The sequence below is a fragment of the Rhincodon typus genome, chromosome 23 (genome assembly GCF_021869965.1).
Source record: "Rhincodon typus isolate 14 chromosome 23, sRhiTyp1.1, whole genome shotgun sequence".
Lineage (NCBI taxonomy): Eukaryota > Metazoa > Chordata > Chondrichthyes > Orectolobiformes > Rhincodontidae > Rhincodon > Rhincodon typus.
Genome location: NC_063354.1, coordinates 921,797 through 939,896, shown reverse-complemented (window position 1 = coordinate 939,896; position 18,100 = coordinate 921,797). Strand labels below are relative to the sequence as shown.

Genomic DNA, 18,100 nt, shown 5'->3' with positions numbered 1-18,100 from the left:
CTACACCTTGTTATCTCAGTCCCTTTCGTAGTTTGGGTCTGATGTGTGGAGCTGTTGTTTCCTACTTATTTGAGATGTTATTACTTTATTTTGTTTATCTCCAGTTTTCTTTTATGATGGCACAGAACTTGGCCTCATTTAAATCTCAGTTGGTATCTGCATGTATTTTCTCCTGTGGGCAGGCTTCACTGAGTAGCCATCAACATTTGGCACTCTGGCTGATTATCTTCTCCCTGCCGCAGAGGCACTGAGTCCATTTATAGCCCTCCCCTCCCCGCTCCCAAACCTGACCATTATTACAGTAAGATATTTGATGTTTCAAATCTGTACTGTTTAGCAATCAAGGTATATGAAATTATACAGTACATAAGAGGCTTTTTGGCCCATCAAGCCTATACTGCCCAAGCTACATGAAATCTGTACCAGTCACACCTTCCAGCCAGACCCGTAGCTGTGAATATTATGGCAGGTTTTTAAAATTCTGTATTAACTTGTAATTCTGCACAGAAGAAATTGATTAATTGCGGGTATGGCAGAAAAATAAATGTCAAATGATGAAATTTAATTTAGTCCAACCAGTAAAACCTGAAATATTATTTTAATTGATGTGGAGTTACATTTTCTTAAATGTTTCTACTACTGCTGTTTCTTGTTATTGACTTAGCTCCACTTCTCCCTCCATTATGTTGGTGTCAGTATTTAACATCAAAAGTGAACCAGAAGGTGTATGGTTTGGCAATGTGTCTGGTGTTATCTAATGTACACTTAATGTTTCCAGGGCACAGTACATTGCAGTCATCAAACCAATTATATTGTTGGAACTATAACTGATTGGTATGAAAACAATGAAATTTTCCAGCAAATAGATAGCACCAGTTACACTTGCCCAGTTTCCATGTGGTCAACTCTTGTGGGTTTTGGTGAATAACCATCTGCCTTCAGAGCAAGCTGTTTTTATAGTGTTAAGACTGTAATAGCCTGCATAGTGAGCATGCTCAAATGATGTACAACATGAAGTTTAAAGTTCATAATGCCCTCCAGGAAATGTAATGGTTAATATTCTTGCTTCCAAATCATTTACATATATCTGATATCTTGGTATTATAATGTCGCCAGCACTCAGCCTGATCCATACCTCCACAAAATTCAAATAGGTAAAATTAGCAAAGACCCCTAACATGGAGTCAGCAATTGAATCATGCTTTTCAATCAATCAATAGGGTTAGTGCTCAGAAGGATGAGATCTCGCTGAAGCTGATCTCAATGGTTACTACATGAATAAAGCAATATTTTGCTCAGTTGAGTACCTGAATCATCCTATTAATGTTTGTATAAGCAACACTGTTTAATGCCATATGTGCTTTATATGAATATTTCTGTTTACAGGTATTTGAAGTAAATGCTTCATCTCAGCGAAGTGGCAGACAGATTCTGTCTCAACTAAAAGAAGCCACGCAGTCTCACCAAGTTGATAAACAGGGAACAAATGCCCTAAAGCCTGCCTTCTTCAACAGCAACAGGTTTCAGTCTTCACAAACAACCAAATCTCCAAGTAAGTATCATTGTGCCTCACTGGGGTAGTGTATTGGAAATCAAGCCCTGCTATTCTTGGAATCATCACAAAGATTAAACATTGGGGAGGCCTCTTTTAGAAAACTGTGTACAATTTTGGTTGTCCTGCTGTGGAGGGATGTCGTTAAACTGGAAAGCGTACAGAAAAGATTTACGAGTATGTTGCCGGGACTGGAGAGTTTGAGTTATGAAGAGAGGCGGGATAGGCTCGGACATTTTCTCCTGGAGTGTCGGAGGCCGACGGGTGATGTTATAGAGGTTTATAAAATCATGTGAGGCATATGTAAGGTGAATAGCCATGATCTTTTTCCAAGGTTAAGTCCAAAGGTAGAGGGCATAGGTTTAAGGTGAGAGGGAGAAGATCTAAAAAGGAACTTGAGGGACAACTTTTTCGCACAGAGGGTGGTGTGTGGAAGGAATGAGCTGCCAGACGAAGTGGTAGCGGCAGGTACAGTTACAACATTTAAAAGACATTTGGACAGATACATGAATAGAAAGAGTTTAAAGGAATATGGATCAAACACAGGCAAATGGGACCAGTTCAGTTTAGGATACCTGGTCAGCATAGATGAGTTGGACTGAAGGGTCTGTTTCCATGCTGTATGACTGTGACTCTATTTTACAAAAGTACAAGAGATTCCCCAATTTACTTGACTTTTTGACCCAGGTTGACAATATGTTCCAGGTTTCTATACTTAACGTGAATTATTACTTATTACAAATAAATAGATTTTAGCTCCAGGTGCACAATTATGAACTGTTGACGTATAACTCTACTAGTTTAAACTTTAATTTCTTTATAAAATTAATCCTACACATACAGGCAGATATACAAAACATGGGTGTCATGGGTGGAGGGAAAGTGTGGGAAAGCAGTTCAATGGCTTCTGTCCAGAGCGTTTGCTGAGGTGATCCTATTGGCTTGTCAGGACTTGCTACTTCTCGATCTTCCTCCTCCAGATGCTTTCACTTGCTTGCAGGAGGCACAGAGCATCTAATTCACATTGTATCTGAGTTCCTGGTTAAGAGCCACAGCTCATAACAGCTGATGAGGGGAAATAAACTTCTTGTATTAAGGCTTGAGGTGTTTTTACTGGGAACGAGAACAAGTCCTTCCTTTCCAGAGAGCTGATGGTTTCATCCCCAAACATTCACACTTACACATTGTTTCCTCGGTAGCTGAACAACCGCATAGTTTTTGGCAGGCAGAAAGCCTTTATCATTGACAGTGGTCGGGGAATGTGACCCAGTCAGCTACAGGGGATTCTGCTATAACACAATAGTTGCATTTCAGCACAACATCACGTTGTAAAAAAATCATGCTATATAAATAACAGGGCCTATGGGAAGAGCAGGGTTAGGGGCAGACCAAAAAATATCACTCAAAATCCTTCCTCTCCACTCTCCTGTAAGTATTGGTGCCATTCATCAGCATTAGTTTCATTCAGTCTTCAGCACTGGCATCATCCAATCACAAGTAGCATTATTAATTCAATGGAAGTGAGGCAATCAATAAAGCGCCAGAGTTCAGTTTACAGCTAAAATCATCATGGTTTGCAGAAGCAGACAGTAATGAGCAGATTTACAGATTCTTCATCACCGCAGCTGTAGATTTGCCTGTCAAGCACCAAAAACACATTGTACATTCACACCCAAACTTCATCACACCCCGTCACGATCACGTATAGCAAGCCCTCAGCCACTTTCTGACACCACCAGCAGTGTTAATCACCCATCAGCATTAAGTCTGAACTACCACAGACAGCATCCTTTTGACAGCAAAATAAAACCTATGGTCACCAACAGCATCCAGCTTCCAACAGAAGTACAAGGACACCAACAGTATCCAGCATTTCCGGGAATAGTATCAACCAGTGCTCAACACCAGCTCAATTCAGCAGCATCAAACCCCAGCAGCAAAAACCAGTCACTGAGAATAATTATCTAATTTCCAGCAGCATCACCTAGTCATTGGAGAAAATCCCAATTATCAACTTTACAAACACCAGCAACAGCAAAGCCCAATTAGAAACAATATCAAGCCACTTACCAACAGCATCACCCAGATGCCAACAACTAAATGCATTCATGGGTAAGACCATTTACATGTCAGAAATATTAACAACATTTAGTCGCTGACAATCGCATCACCCGCTCACCGGCAGCATCTCCCAGTCCCCAGCAAAACTACCCAATGTGCAGTTGCACTATGTTGTCACTAACAATATGAGCCTGTCGCCATCCCTCATCGACTGGACATTGACGATCATTTATTTTCTCAAGCTATTTTCTCGTGATTGTTCTTTGAGAAACCTCTTCCCTAATTTAAATTGAGGCTTAATTCTATTATTTTTACCAATCTGACTGGCATTCCAATCGACTGTAAATTTGAAAGTTCAAAATTTGTTACATGACAGACAAATTATCCAGACTCATGTGCAATGATCTTGATGTAACTTTTCAAAATAATATGTTATATAACATTATGTTCTTATATTCTCGCACAGTTGTGTTTCCACTTTATTGACGCAGTTTTGTAATGCTAAACATTGTGGGGATCGCGTTATAGCCAACACAAAGTCCGCATTTTACAAATACCGTTCCCCTCTTCATCAATTGCATTGTAGCCAATTCGTATTGCCAGAACACACGTTATAGGAGAACCCCTGTACTTGTTTCCAGCCAAATCCTCATTCGTACACGTCATTTGGCTCCATCCCCATTGTTTAAAGAAAGCACATTGTGAACTGCTCTTATAATGGGTAACAGGTAATTTGCTTTTAAGTAATGCAGTAATACTTTGCACAATCCATGGTTTTAAAGCTGTCTTTTTACCATTTCAGTTCAATATCAAAATACAGAAAAATAAAAAAGATGCCGTATTTACAATACAAAATCCTTCACTGGCAACACATCCTCTATTTTGTACAAATATTATGAAATTTAAACAAAGTTATGATCTTGAATGCATTCGGCTTCTTGGACAGATTCAGTAGTATCTTCAGAAGGGACTTGTGTAAATATTTGAGGAGGGAATGTATTGTAGGGGTCTAGGGGAAAAAAGGAAAGGAGTGGGACTAATTAGATAACATTTTTAAAGAGGCAGCACAGGTGCAATGGACCACATGGCTTCCTCCTCTACTGCATGATTCTGTAGCTCTGCAAAAAAATTGCATCACCAGTGGACACTTCCCTCAGGTCAGTTTATTCATTCTATTGGCTGACAAGCAGTTTTAAGGTTCTGTGATTCAACCCCTTGTGCCTGTGCCATCAACTCCTCAATTACAGATCCTGTCTGTTATATGTACTGATAGATATGATTCTAACCAGGCTATGTTTTGTCAGATGTAGCAGATCCGAGAATTTCTTGAGTTCACAACAGGATATCATAACAAAGTTGGTATGAGAAACTATACTTTGTTTGTGTACAAGTCACCTTCTGCCATTCTTCAGATGAATTGCAACTGCATTGGGTCTATTTATGGGAGCAAGATGAATAGTTTATTTTGCCTGTCAAAATGATTTGTTTCCGCAGAAAAAGCTCACTCGCCCAAAAAAGTAGTCTCATCGCCCAGGAGGGCACCCCAATCCCCAAAGGGAAGGATTTCAAAGAAGAACTTAACACCGAATTCTTTAGCCAGTTTCTTTAAAGGCCTCTCAAAACAGAACAAAACTGAAGAAGCAGGAAATCTTGAAGATAAGGAGATGAAGGGTAGGAATAAAATTCTCTCCTGTGATTCCTTTCAGTCTCTTCTGAATTCTGCCGGCACTTAAGTGCTGAATGGTGATGCTGTGCAGTGTGACCTCAGTTGAAATTTTTGTAGGTACTGCAGGATTCCAGAGTCCCACCCTTTCCAACTTCCTGTGGGCAAATTGCCTTACCCTGTCTGGATCTATTGGACATTGTGGTTGCAAACACTCCAGTGAAGCACATTGAAATCTTTTACTATAAAGGTGCTTTATGCAGACAAAAGCAGTTGCCTTTGTAAAAATGACAGACATTGCTAACTGAAAGCACACTTGCACATTGAGTAGTGTTGCTTGACCTGTTCAAAGGCTGGCATTAGACTTTGAGAATTGTGCATAAAAGAAATTGGCTAAATTTCCAGCTACACTTGTTAGTTAAATTAAGAATTGGAGGAAAGTTGTTGATGTTTCTCTCATCTAACATTAGAGAAGCCACGGAAGAATTCTAAGGCCCAGAAGAGCAGCCTTCAAATTGTGGATGTAACTAGGGACGACTCCTTGTCTGAAAACAAGGAAACTGGCCCTGAAGAATCTAGCAAAAAAAGTGCCACATCACTCATCCTTTTTGAGGAGGTATGCTTGCTAACTCATACTGCAGCCAATCTTTGTTGACTGAATAACTGATAAAAGAATAAAACAAACGGAAATAAAATCTCCAGTCACAATAAGTCCTGTAGGTCGTTTAAATAAATTGCAGAAATTTGAAATTTTTGATTTAATGTTATACTACTTAGTTAAAGATGATGTTTTTGATGTGTTCAATTGTCTTGATTTGGAATTTCCTCCCTAACTTCTCTGCCTTTTATCTTTTGCAGCAAACTTTTGGCTATTTACACTAATATTTCCTTTCATGACTCAGTCATATTATGCTTAGTAACTGTCCTATGAAGTACATAAAGGTGCTTTGCTGCAATAAAAGTGTTACATAAATAAGAGTTGAGCTTTTTACTTAAAAACAAGTATTTTTGTTTTGACTTTAGGGTCCTCTAGTAACTCATTCAGTAATGAATTCAGATGTCCTGCTCACCTCATCATGTGCTAGGAATCAAACATTTTGGTTCGTTGGGTATGACTAAGTCCTCCTCACTTTCTAATATTTGTCATGGTCAAAACTTCTCCACTTTTTAGTAGTTCACTGACCCCTTAGCAGTAGCACTTCTATGAATAATGGAACCATCACTTTTAAAGAACAGTCTTGCTCTTGCAAGTAGTTGCAATACCCAGATTATTAAACTGTTTGGTGTAATGGAAGTGTTCTTTCATGAATTGTGTTCCACTGCATAGTGAATATTTAATAAAGCAGATGTGAGAAATAAACTTCTTTTGTTATCCATAACAATTGTAAGATTGTCATTCCAATCCAGTTTGTATTCCATTGCTAGCTTTTGCTAAATTCTTTACAACAATGAAAATGATTAAAAGAATGGATAAAATTAACTAACAAGATATTATTCTCTTGGCAATTTTCCCGTGTACATGTAGGAAATCAAATTACACTCCGTAGAACTAAATGTTTTAAAGACCTGAAAGAAGATGTCCAAACAGCAGCAGTGATCACAGGTCTGAAAGAGTAGGCATTACGTTAAAATTCAAGTTAAACCACACAAGGCTGATACTGGGACACTCCTTCAAATAGAGAAATCTAGGATACTGTTTCTTTCCCCCCAAATAACTGTTGAGATCAACTCAAAATTTCAAAACCAGGATTGAGAATGGGCAATATTTGTGATCTTCGCCATCATGGAACATTGCGCATGAATGCATAAAATTGGAATGTTGCTTTTAAATTTGTATCCAGCAGTAAAGTACCATTTATCAAACATAGAAACACAGGAAATGGGCGCAGCTTGCACCATCATTCAATATGATCATGGCTGATCATGCAATTTCAGTATCCCATTTCCACTTTGTCTCCATACCCCTTGATACCCTAGTTTAGCTTCCTCTTGAATATATCTAATGAACTGGCTCCAACAGCTTCCTGTGGCAGAGAATTCCGTAGGTTCACAACCCTGAGTGAAAAAAATTCTTCCTCATCTCTATGTTTCTATCAGATTCCACCCCACCTCCCACCCCCAATTCTTCTAAATGCCAGTGAGTACAAGCCCAATTGATCCAATCTTTCTTCATGTGTCAGTCCTGCCTTCCTGAGAATCAGTCTGGTGTACCTTCGCTGGACTCCCCTCAATAGCAGGAATATCCTTCCTTAGACCAGGAGACCAAAACTGCGTACAATGCTCAAGGTGTGGCCTCACCAAGGCCCTGTATAACTGCAGCAAGACATCCCTACTCCTATACTCAAATTCTCCTGCTATGAAGACCAGCATGCCATTAGCTTTCTTCACTGCGGCTGCATCTGCGCGACAGTTCCGCCATGACACCCAGGTCTCGTTGAACCTCACTTTTCCTAGACTGCCACCTTTCAGATAATAATCTGCCTTCCTGTTTTTGACACCAAAGTGGATAATCTCACATTTATCCACATTATATTGCATTTGCCAAGTACTTGCCCACTCAGCCAGCCTGTCCAAGTCATCCTGCCGCCTATTAGCATCCTCCTCACAGCATACACTGCCGTCCAGCTTAGTGTTGTCAGATATTGCATTCAGTTTCTTTGTCCAAATTCTTAATATATATTGTAAACAGTTGGGGTGCCAGCACTGAACCCTGTGGTACCCCACACGTCACTGCCTGCCGCTCTGAAAAGAACCCGTTTATTCTAACACTCTGCTTCCTGTCTGCCAACCAGTTCTCTATCCAAGTCAATACATTACCTCTGAAACCATGAGCTTTCATTTTGCTTACTAATCTATTGTGTGGTACCTTGTCAAAAACCTTCTGAAAGTCCAGATACACAACATCCACTAATTTACCCTTGTCCACTCCACTGGTCACATCCTCAAAAAATTCCAGAAGATTTGTCAAGCATGATTTCCCTTTAGCGAATACATGCTGACTTGGACTGATTCTGTCACTGCTTTCCAAATCCTTGTTTATTACATCTTTAATAATTGACTGCAGCATTTTCCCCACCACCAATGTCCGGCTAATTGGCCTATTAATTCTCTATTTTCTCTCCCTCATTTTTTAAAAACTAGGATTACGTCAGCTACCCCTCAAAACATTGGAACTCTTCCAGAGTCGATAGATGCTGGAAAATGATCACCAACGTGTCCCCTATTTCTAGGGCCACTTCCTTAAGTACTTTGGGATGCAGTGTACCAGGCTCTGGAGATGATAGGAACTGCCGATGCTGGAGAATCTGAGATAACAAGGTGTAGAGCTGGATGAACACAGCAGGCCAAGCAGCATCAGAGGAGCAGGAAAGCTGACATTTCGGGTCTGGACCCTTCTACAGAAATGGGGGAGAGGAAGGGGATTCTGAAATAAATAGAGAGAGGAGGGGAGGCGGATGGAAGATGGATAAAGGAGCAGGTAGGTGGAGAGGAGACGGACAGGTCAAGGAGGCAGGGATGGAGCCATTAAAGGTGAGTGTAGGTGGGGAATTAGGGTGGGGGTTGATCAGTCTAGGGAAGACGGACAGGTCAAGAAAGCGGGTATGAGTCTGGTAGGTAGGAGGTGGGGGTGGGGGTTGAGGAGTTATTAGTTTTAATCCCATCAATTTCCCCAATACCATTTCCTGACTAATAAGGATTTCCTTTAGTTCCTCCTTCATGCTTGACTGTCTGTCCCCTAGCATTTCCAGAAGGTTATTTGTGTCCACCTTAGTGAAGACAGATCCAAAGTATTTGTTCAATTGGTCTGTTATCTCTTTGTCCATTATGAATTCACCCTATAAACAAATCACTTAATCCCAGGTTTGATATACAAATAGATATAATGCTTTCCATTATTATATGGAATCCAATCAACAGGAATAACCCTTTATTCCTGATGAGATCATAAAGGTCTGTTCGGTACAAGCCATGATGGCTACTAACCAGTAACAAAGGCTTCCACCAAGTATTAAAAATGCAGCCCCATTGAATTTCAGGGCAGAAGAAATATATAATTAACCATGTATTCATCACCTTACAGAATGCATTACAAAAATAACTATTTTGCATCTAAGATGTCTGTCGCTATTCTACTCCTGTTTCTTGTTGTTACAACTGTGTCGCAGATGCATCTGAGTGTGCAGATGGATCAAGATGGCAGTTTGTATTGGTGTTACTGTAGCTCCTTTGTTAGGAGCACACTCCATTTAAAATCTCAGATTAAAGTGGGTTGATCAATATACCGATCAGCTGTGACCTGCTTGAGTGGCTGACCAGCCTCTTCGTGTTTTCCATCTACACATTGCTTTGTCCTGTTTCAGTTCTGAGCTTCAGATGGCCTGTTCTCAACTCTTGTACCACTGGAAACATCCCAAATCAAAACACCATAATCTGTTGGTATCTGCTGCTTGAAATCCATGCAGGTGAATGAGAGAATAGATTCAGACTTTACATGTAGCTTTTTTTGGGTAATGCACCTAAGTGGGATGCAAAGAGGGAAAACTTACATATTCCTAGTTTAAATGGAACTGGACGTAGGTGAATTGATTATTTGGAGAGTTGTCGCAGACACGATGGAGTAAGTGGCTTCTATCTTCACTGTAATGATTCTGTGTATGTGCACATGTGGCTACATGTGTACGTGTGTTCTTAGGTACACATATGTGCAAACTCCCTGTAAGCTTCCAACTATGGTACAAGCTAGGATTTCCTAATGAAAATGTCTTTTCCTAGGGTGAGACATTGCAATGTCAAATTTCTACTCTCTAGGTATTGCCACACTCCATTCCATTTATAACTTTGTGATGCTCATGCTGCTGCTTCTCCCTTTTACGAACAGGTGGATGTAATATTTGATGACGATGCTGGATTTCTAAATGCAATTAAGACCTTCATGGCAACTGCAAAGCGGCCAGTTATACTCACCACCACTGGTAAGTATCAGGCATTTTTTAAGAAATGATGCATTCTGTTTAAATCTTGGGTGAAACAGCTTAATTTCTTCATACTGGGTGATTAACAATCAGATAGCACTAACATATAATTTCTATGTTTCTGCCTGCAAGAACTAGTTGCTTTGTATTCTTCCATCTCATCATACAGACACTAGTTACTGACATCCCTTTGCTTGAAACGGAAAGGCTATTTTTTTTAACTCCACATTTAGATTTGAAGATCTAAGATGAAATCTAGTTTAAAATATATGAAAATGTTATGATGGTGGGATTTTTGATTTTATTAATTGTGGCAAATCATGGTGTTCAAAAGCGAGGAAGTTGATGCTAAATTCTTCATAAATCATTGGTTGTCTCCTGCAGGAATATCAAGGCCAATTCTGAGCACCACACCACTGGAAGGATGTTGAAATCTTGGAAAGGGTTTAGAAGAGATTCACCATCATGGCTACAGGGTTGAAGAGTTTTAGCTCTGTGGAGAAATTAGAGAAACTGGGAAGGTAGAAAAGGTTTAGGGAAGGTTTGATAGAAGTACTCCAATCAGTGAGGGGCTTTATGAGAGTAGATGAAACACGGACATCAAAGAAACTATGATCTACTGGAGACGGCGGGTGTGCGGGGTTGTCAGTGGTGCTTTGCCATCTTTTGGATGAAGTGTCCTGTCCCTGTCTGTTCAGGAGAGTGTTGAAGTTCCCATACTATATAAATTATATGGGATTAATGTGAGACAGAGGGAATTGTAATTTACATTGGTACTGAGCCAGGGCTAGAACTAATTCTGAACCCTGGTCAACATGGTGGTGAGTAATCAGAGTGAAAATAGCCCATCAAACATCTAATATATTCGTCTCAATGTGAGATGTGGAGTCTCCATGGAATTTTGTGAACATTTGCCCGTGTTTTACCAAAATACAGTCTTGTAGTTATGCTAAAATGGGCTGTTTTACTTTTTAAAATTATGGTCTTGATGGTCTCCCAGTGTCACATTTTAGCATCTGTACCTGGTTCGTCTGCTGTCATATATGACCTATACCCAATCAGTATTATGGTTGGTGCCTTCTGTGTGTGAGCACCTCCAACTGCTGAAATATTGCATTTGTAAATTTTAAACTTTGAATGGTCAGCCCTTGTGTTTGTTTTTGATCCTTAGATCCTAACTTCAGTTTAACATTTGAGTGCTGCTTCGAAGAAATCTGCTTCAAAGTGCCATCTTTGGTAAGTTTCTATTTTTTTGTAACGACAAAGCTTGAGTGAACTGACTTCTTAAGTGTCCCTGGTCGATTCCTATCTCCCAACCAACACAGAACAAAACAGATTATCTGGTTGTTAGTTCGTTGCTGCTTGTGAAATCTAACCTTGTACAACTTGAGTGCCATTTTTTAATATGACAATAAATATACTTTGAAAAGTAATGAATTGGCTTTAAAATACTTTGGTACCACTTCACAACATGAAGAGTACTAGGTAAATGTTGATGACATGAAACTTGGAGATATTGTAAATTGTGAGACGGATTGTGATAGACTTCAAGAGGACATAAGCTGGTTGACATAAAATTGATATGAAATATGACATGAAATTTAATGCAGAGCAATGTGAAGTGATATATTTTCATAATGAAAATTAGGAGAAGCTGTATAGCATAAAATATACAATTCTAAAAGAAATGGAGAAAAAAGCGAGACCTGGGGGTTAATACACATACAGCATTGAGAAATAGTCAAAACAATATATATCTATCCTATTGAGCTCCCTCAGAATCTTTTAATACAATAAGATCATCTCTCATCCTCACTAGCAGCTTGGAAGAATAAGAACAGGAGGATGTGGCAGTTGAATGCATGGCTAAAGAATTGGTGCAGGGAGCAGGGATTCAGATTCCTGGATCATTGGGATCTTTTCTGGAGCAGAGGGGACCTGTTCAAGAGGGACGGGTTACACCTGAACTGGAGAGAGACCCATAACCTGGCAGGTAGATTGGCTAGTGCTGAAGGGAAGGTTTAAACTGGCAGCTGAATGTGCCTGGGTACAGGTGCTTCAGGTGGGACAGAGGTGGAGGAAAGAGGGGAGAGGGAGTTGCATTTTTGATTAAGGGGAGTATCACAGCAGTAGTCAGAGATGAAATAACTGAGGGATCATCCAGTGAGGATTTGTGGCTGGAGCTAAGAAAGAAAAGGGGAAGATGACTTATTGGGGTTGTACTGTAGGCCCCCAAATAGTCAATGGGACATAGAGGAACAAATATGGAGGAAGATTGCGGAGACTTGCAGGAGCAATAGGGTTGTCATAGTGGGGGATTTTAATTTTCCTGACATAGACTGGGACTGTCATAGTGTTAAGGGCTTGGATGGGGTGGAATTTGTTAAGTGAGTTGAGGAAAATTTCCTCGAGCAGTATATAGAGGGTCCTACTCTAGAAGGGGCAAAACTCAACCTAGTCTTGGGGAAATAGGGCAGAACAGGTTTCTGAGGTGACAGTGGGGGAGAACTTTGGGACCAGTGACCATAGTTCTATTAATTTTAAAATAATTATGGAGAGGGTCAAAACTGGTCCACAGGTTCAAGTTCTAAATTGGGGCACAGTAAATTTTGATGGAATTAGACAGGAGCTTGCAAGAATTGATTGGAGTAGTTTGTTTGCAGGCAAACAGATTTCTGGCAAGTGAGAGGCCTTTAAAAGTCTGATAGCTAGAGTTCAAGGTCTATATGCTCCTGTGAGGGTGAAGGTCAAGGTTGGCAGGAATAGGGAACCCTGGATGACAAGAGATATTGAGGCTTTGACCAGAAAAAAGGAGGAGGCATGGCTCAGGTACAGGCAGCTGGGATCAAGGGAATCTTTGGAGGTATATAGGGGATACAGGAGTTTACTGAAGCAAAAAATCAGGAGAGCAGAAAGGGGGCATGAGATAGCTTTGGCTGAGAAGAGGTTCTTTAAGTATATTAAAGGATAAAGAATAACTAGAGAGAGAATAGGACATCTCAAGGACCAAAGTGGACATGTGCGTGTGGAACCGCAGGAGATGGGCAAGGTCCTCAATGAATATTTCTCCTCTGTGTTTACCGTGGAGAAAGACGTGAAGACTCGGGAACTTGGGGAAGTTAGTGACCATATCTTAAGGACAGTTCATATCACAGTAGAGGATGTGTTGGAAGTATTAGAATGTATGAAGGTGAATAAATCTCCTGATCCTGACCAGATATATCCAAGAACCCTGCAAAATGCTAGAGAAGAAATTGTGGGGGCCCAAACTATGTATTCTTATCATCGTTAGCCACGGGTGAGGTCCCAGAAGACTGAAGGATAGCAAATGTTTTGCCCTTCTATAAGAAGGGCTGCAAAGTAAAACCTGGGAATTGTAGACCAGTAAGCTGGTCTGTGGTAGGTAAGTTACTTGAGCAGATTCTGAGGAATAAGATATATATGCATTTGGAAAGACCGGGTTTGATTAGGAGTAGTCAGCATGCCTTCGTGCATGGGAAATCATGCCTCACAAATTTGTTAGAGTTCTTTGATGAACTGTCCAGGAAGGTTGATGAGGGTAGGGCGGTCGACGTAGTGTATATGAATTTCAGTAAGGCCTTTGATAAAGTTCCACATGGTAGGCTGCTCTGGAAGGTTAGATCACGTGGAATCCAGGGAGAACTGGCAGATTGGATATACAATTAGCTTGATGGTAGGAAGCAGAGAGTAATAGTGAAAGGATGCTTGTCGGACTGGAGGCCTGTGACTAATGGTGTGCCTCAGGGTTCGGTGCTGGGCCCATTGCTGTTTGTTATCTATATCAATGATTTGAATGAGAATGTGCGAGGCATGATTACCAAGTTTGCGGATGACACTAAAATAGGAGGTACCGTGGACCTACCGAGGAAGGTTACCAGAAATTGCAACAGAATCTTGATCAGCTGGGGAAGTGGGCCAAGAAATGGCAAATAGAGTTTATAATATAGAAATACATAATATAGAAAAGTGTGAGGTGTTGTATTTTGGAAAATCAAATCAAAGTAGGAGTTTCATGGTGAGTGGTAGGGCCTTAAGGAGTGTAGTGGAACAGAGGGACCTTGGAGTCCAGGTGCACAGTTCTCTGTAAGTGGAGTCACAGATAGACAGGACAGTGAAGAAGGCTTTTGGCACACTGGCCTTTATCAGGTAGGGCATTGAGTATAGAATTTGGGAAGTTGTGTTGCAGTTGTACAGGACATTGGTGAGGCCACCACTGGTGTATTGTGTTCAGTTTTGGTCACCTTGCTATAGGAAGGATGTTATTAAACTGGAAAGAGTGCAGAGGAGATTTACAAGGATGTTGCCAGGACTCCAGGGACTGAGGACAAGCTAGGACTTTTTTCTTTAGAGTGGATGAGATTGTAGGATGATCTTATTGAAGTTTATAAGATCAAGAGAGGCATGGATAGGGTGAATGCACTCAAGTCTTTTTCCCAAGGTTGAGGAATTAAGGACTCGAGGGCATCAGTTGAAGGGAAGCGGGGAAAGGATACGTGGGAATCTGAGGGGCAACGTTTTTACACAGAGGGTGGTACGCGTATGGAATGAGCTGTCAGTGGAAGTGGTTCACATGGGTACATTACCAACATTTAAAAGGTATTTGGATGAATACATGGATAGGAAATGTTTAGAAGGATTTGGGCCAAGTGCAGGGCAATGGGGTTACCGTGGATGGATATTTTGGTCAGTTTGGGCCGAAGGGCCTGTCTCCATGCTGTCAGACTCTGACTCTATGAGTATAGACCTACTCTGCTCCGCTTTTCCTTAAAAAAACAACTGCTTCAACTCAGGAATCAAAATAATGAACCTTCTCTGAATTGTCTCCAAAACAAGTATATCCCTTCTCAAAATAGGAGATCTAAATCACTGTGCACGTACTGCAGATTTGGTGTCACTGATGCCCAATGCGTTTGTAGCAAGGTTTCTCTAGTGCTCCATCTCCCTTACAATAATTCTAATGCTCTGTTTGCATTCCTAACTACTTTCTGTAGCTGTGTGCTAACTTTTTATGATTCATGTTTGGCAGGACCCAAATCTGCTGTATCACATATTCTGTAATCTTCCTTGACATGGAGGTGCTGGTGTAGGACTGGGCTAGACAAAGTCAGAAGTCACATGACAGGTTATAGTCCAGTAGGTTTATTTGAAATCACAAGCTTTCGGAGGTATATTGGTATATTGTGACTTTCATAAAGAAATATAATAAATGGGGTTGCAGGAAGAGTTGAGGGACTGGGACTTGCTGAACTGCTCTTAGAGAACAAGCATAGATTTAACAGGCCAAAATTTTATGATTCAGTGATCATTTTACTTGATTGTGGGTATTAAAAAATTCCATCTCCCACTTTTCTCCATCTTCTGTGGACATTGACTAATGCCAGGGCACAGTCTCGCAGATGCATGTCTTTTCAGTCAGTGGTCTAAGTGTCGGAAAGCTTTCAGTTCAAAAAGTAGGACCCATGAAATACCCTTAAACTGCAGATTGTGTATACAAACTGTAAAGTATTGTGACAAGACTCCCAACAATCTGTTGAAGTAGAATCTCCAAGAACTGATGCATGTGGAACTTACCTTGAACAAAAACATTGTCTTCCCATAAAAGTAGATTATTTCTACAGAAAATGCAAGGAGTGGAGGATAGTAACATGATACAAAGAATTTGAGTAAAATCAGTCCCAGTCACTGATAGCAGCATTGTATCCAAGCATGAATAATGGGAGAATTACCCAATCATCTCCAAGCTGGCTGAGACTGATAGTGTTTTAATTTCTGCAGCACTGTTTTAATTTCTGCAGCACTATTCTATCTATTCTTGAGAATAAGGATGTTGTAAAGGCCTTACCCCAGTGTAGCACTTCAAATTTTCTACATTTTTACACCAGGCAAATGTTGCCAGCTACTTACAGCTCTTGTGCCTAGTTGAGAACTTAAGGACTGATGTGAAGGACCTCACTGCACTACTTGCTCTCAATAACTGTGACATACGACAGAGCATCCTTCACCTGCAGTTTTGGGTGCGAAGTGGAGGTGGCTACCAAGTGGATAAGCTTCTCCCTGCTCAAGGTGAGTGAAACCTCTGTGTAATGTTCAGTCTGGTTCTTCACAACTGATACTTGCATTTATAATACTCAACCAAACATTTCAGATTACTTTCATCTGAACGTTTCTCCAGTCTGCTTCGTTATGATGGCCCAGGAAATTCTTGTACCTGTGCCAGACATTTTAAGCATGGAAGTCTTCAGCTAATGATGAAATTAGCACTAAAGATTACAGGCATAAAACAACTCTCTGCTTCCGAGTTCCTTCATTAAAATGATGCAGTTACAAAGATGTTAAAGTGATGGTCAGGAAATAACAAGTTAATCCAACAGGCCTTTGTTCTTTATTTCTCCCCACTGCAATGTATGGGTGACCTCTCACCATTTGGATGCTGACTTTTTTAAGGACTGGTTTTTCCAAACAACTGAATTTACAAATTTAAAGTTTTAACCAGCCAAAGGAGACAGTCCAGTCCCTGTTAGCCTTTTAAAATTTAGTTGCACTCTTGGATTAATGGCTGTTTTAAGGAAATATTCTAATGTTAAGTTAAAATTTGACATGGACAAATAACTCGTTATAATTGCACTCCGCAGTTCAAACATAGTTTTATAAGTTAAGATTCACCATACACTGAGACACCCATTTAAGGTTTATCAAGCCTCTGCAGTTTCACTAGTTGCATTGGGAGCTGCTATTACTTGACTCATGACTGTCTTTATAAAGATTGGTATTGTATTTTGCACATGATAAAGTACAACTTGTTCTAAAACTAAAAGTGTACTTTTGGGGAAAAGAAATTACCTTCTTCACTACTGTTTAATTAATAAACCAAAGGAATAAGTATGGCTCCAGGCCCAGCTCAAGAAGAATTGGTCGGAAATGCAGTTGCTGCCAAAGATGCCCTGGAGGATTTGCCAGAGAGCAGCTCCATTATGAAGATGGAGGATGTTCCCAAATGCAGCACAGGATGCACAGAGAGCCTGCTTGGTTTCACATACTTTACTGGACCTTCAAGCAATCTCTTTTCCATGTTCAAGGTAATTGCTCTTGCCGTCAAGTACAAACTGACACTTTCTTATTTGAGATAGATGCAGGAAGGGAAAGAAGTACATGGTAAAATAGGGCTGGGTTAGCATGGCTTCATCAAGGGGAGGTCATGCGTCACAAATCTGTTAGAATTCTTTGGGGAGGTGGCAAACAAGTTAGACAAAGGAGAGCTAATAGATGTGGTCTATTTGGATTTCCTGAAGGCCTTTGACTAGGTGCCGTGCAGGAGGCTGCTAAGTAGGATAAGACCCCATGGTGTTAGAGCGAGTTATTAACATGGTTGGAGGATTAGCTGACTAGCAGAAGGCAGAGAGTGGGGATAAAGTGGTTGTTTTCAGGATGACAGCCAGTGACGACTGGACTTGAGACCACACATTGACGATCTGGACAAAGGAACAGAGGGCATTGTTGCTACGTTTGCTTAAGACACAAACATAGGTGGAGGGACAAGTATTGACGAGGTGGGGAAGCTGCAGAAGGACTTGGACAGGCTAGGACAGTAGCAAAAAAGTGGCAGATGGAATACAATGTGGGAAAGTGTGAGATTATATACACTTTGGTAGGAAGAATAGAAGTGTAGACTATTTTCTAAATGGGGAATGGCTTCAGAAATCTGAAGTAGAAAGGGACTTGGGAATCCTATTTCAAGATTCTCTTAAGATTAACATGCAGGTTCAATTGGCAGTTAGGAAGGCAAATGCAATGTTAGCATTCATTTTGAGAGGACTAGAATACAGGAGCAGG

General features: G+C 40.5%; 2 protein-coding genes across 2 annotated transcripts in view; one reads left to right on the top strand and one right to left on the bottom strand.

Moving 5' to 3' along the window:
* Positions 1-18,100, bottom strand: part of rhbdl3 (rhomboid, veinlet-like 3 (Drosophila)) — a 368,344-nt gene that overhangs the window by 157,013 nt on the left and 193,231 nt on the right. The window lies entirely within an intron of this gene.
* Positions 1-18,100, top strand: part of atad5a (ATPase family AAA domain containing 5a) — a 52,246-nt gene that overhangs the window by 23,270 nt on the left and 10,876 nt on the right. The window contains exons 11-17 of the mRNA XM_048610596.1: positions 1,387-1,552; positions 5,108-5,284; positions 5,747-5,892; positions 10,156-10,249; positions 11,421-11,485; positions 16,153-16,333; positions 17,144-17,346. Coding sequence (XP_048466553.1) covers positions 1,387-1,552; positions 5,108-5,284; positions 5,747-5,892; positions 10,156-10,249; positions 11,421-11,485; positions 16,153-16,333; positions 17,144-17,346 — 1,032 coding nt within the window. The remainder of the gene's footprint in view (positions 1-1,386; positions 1,553-5,107; positions 5,285-5,746; positions 5,893-10,155; positions 10,250-11,420; positions 11,486-16,152; positions 16,334-17,143; positions 17,347-18,100) is intronic.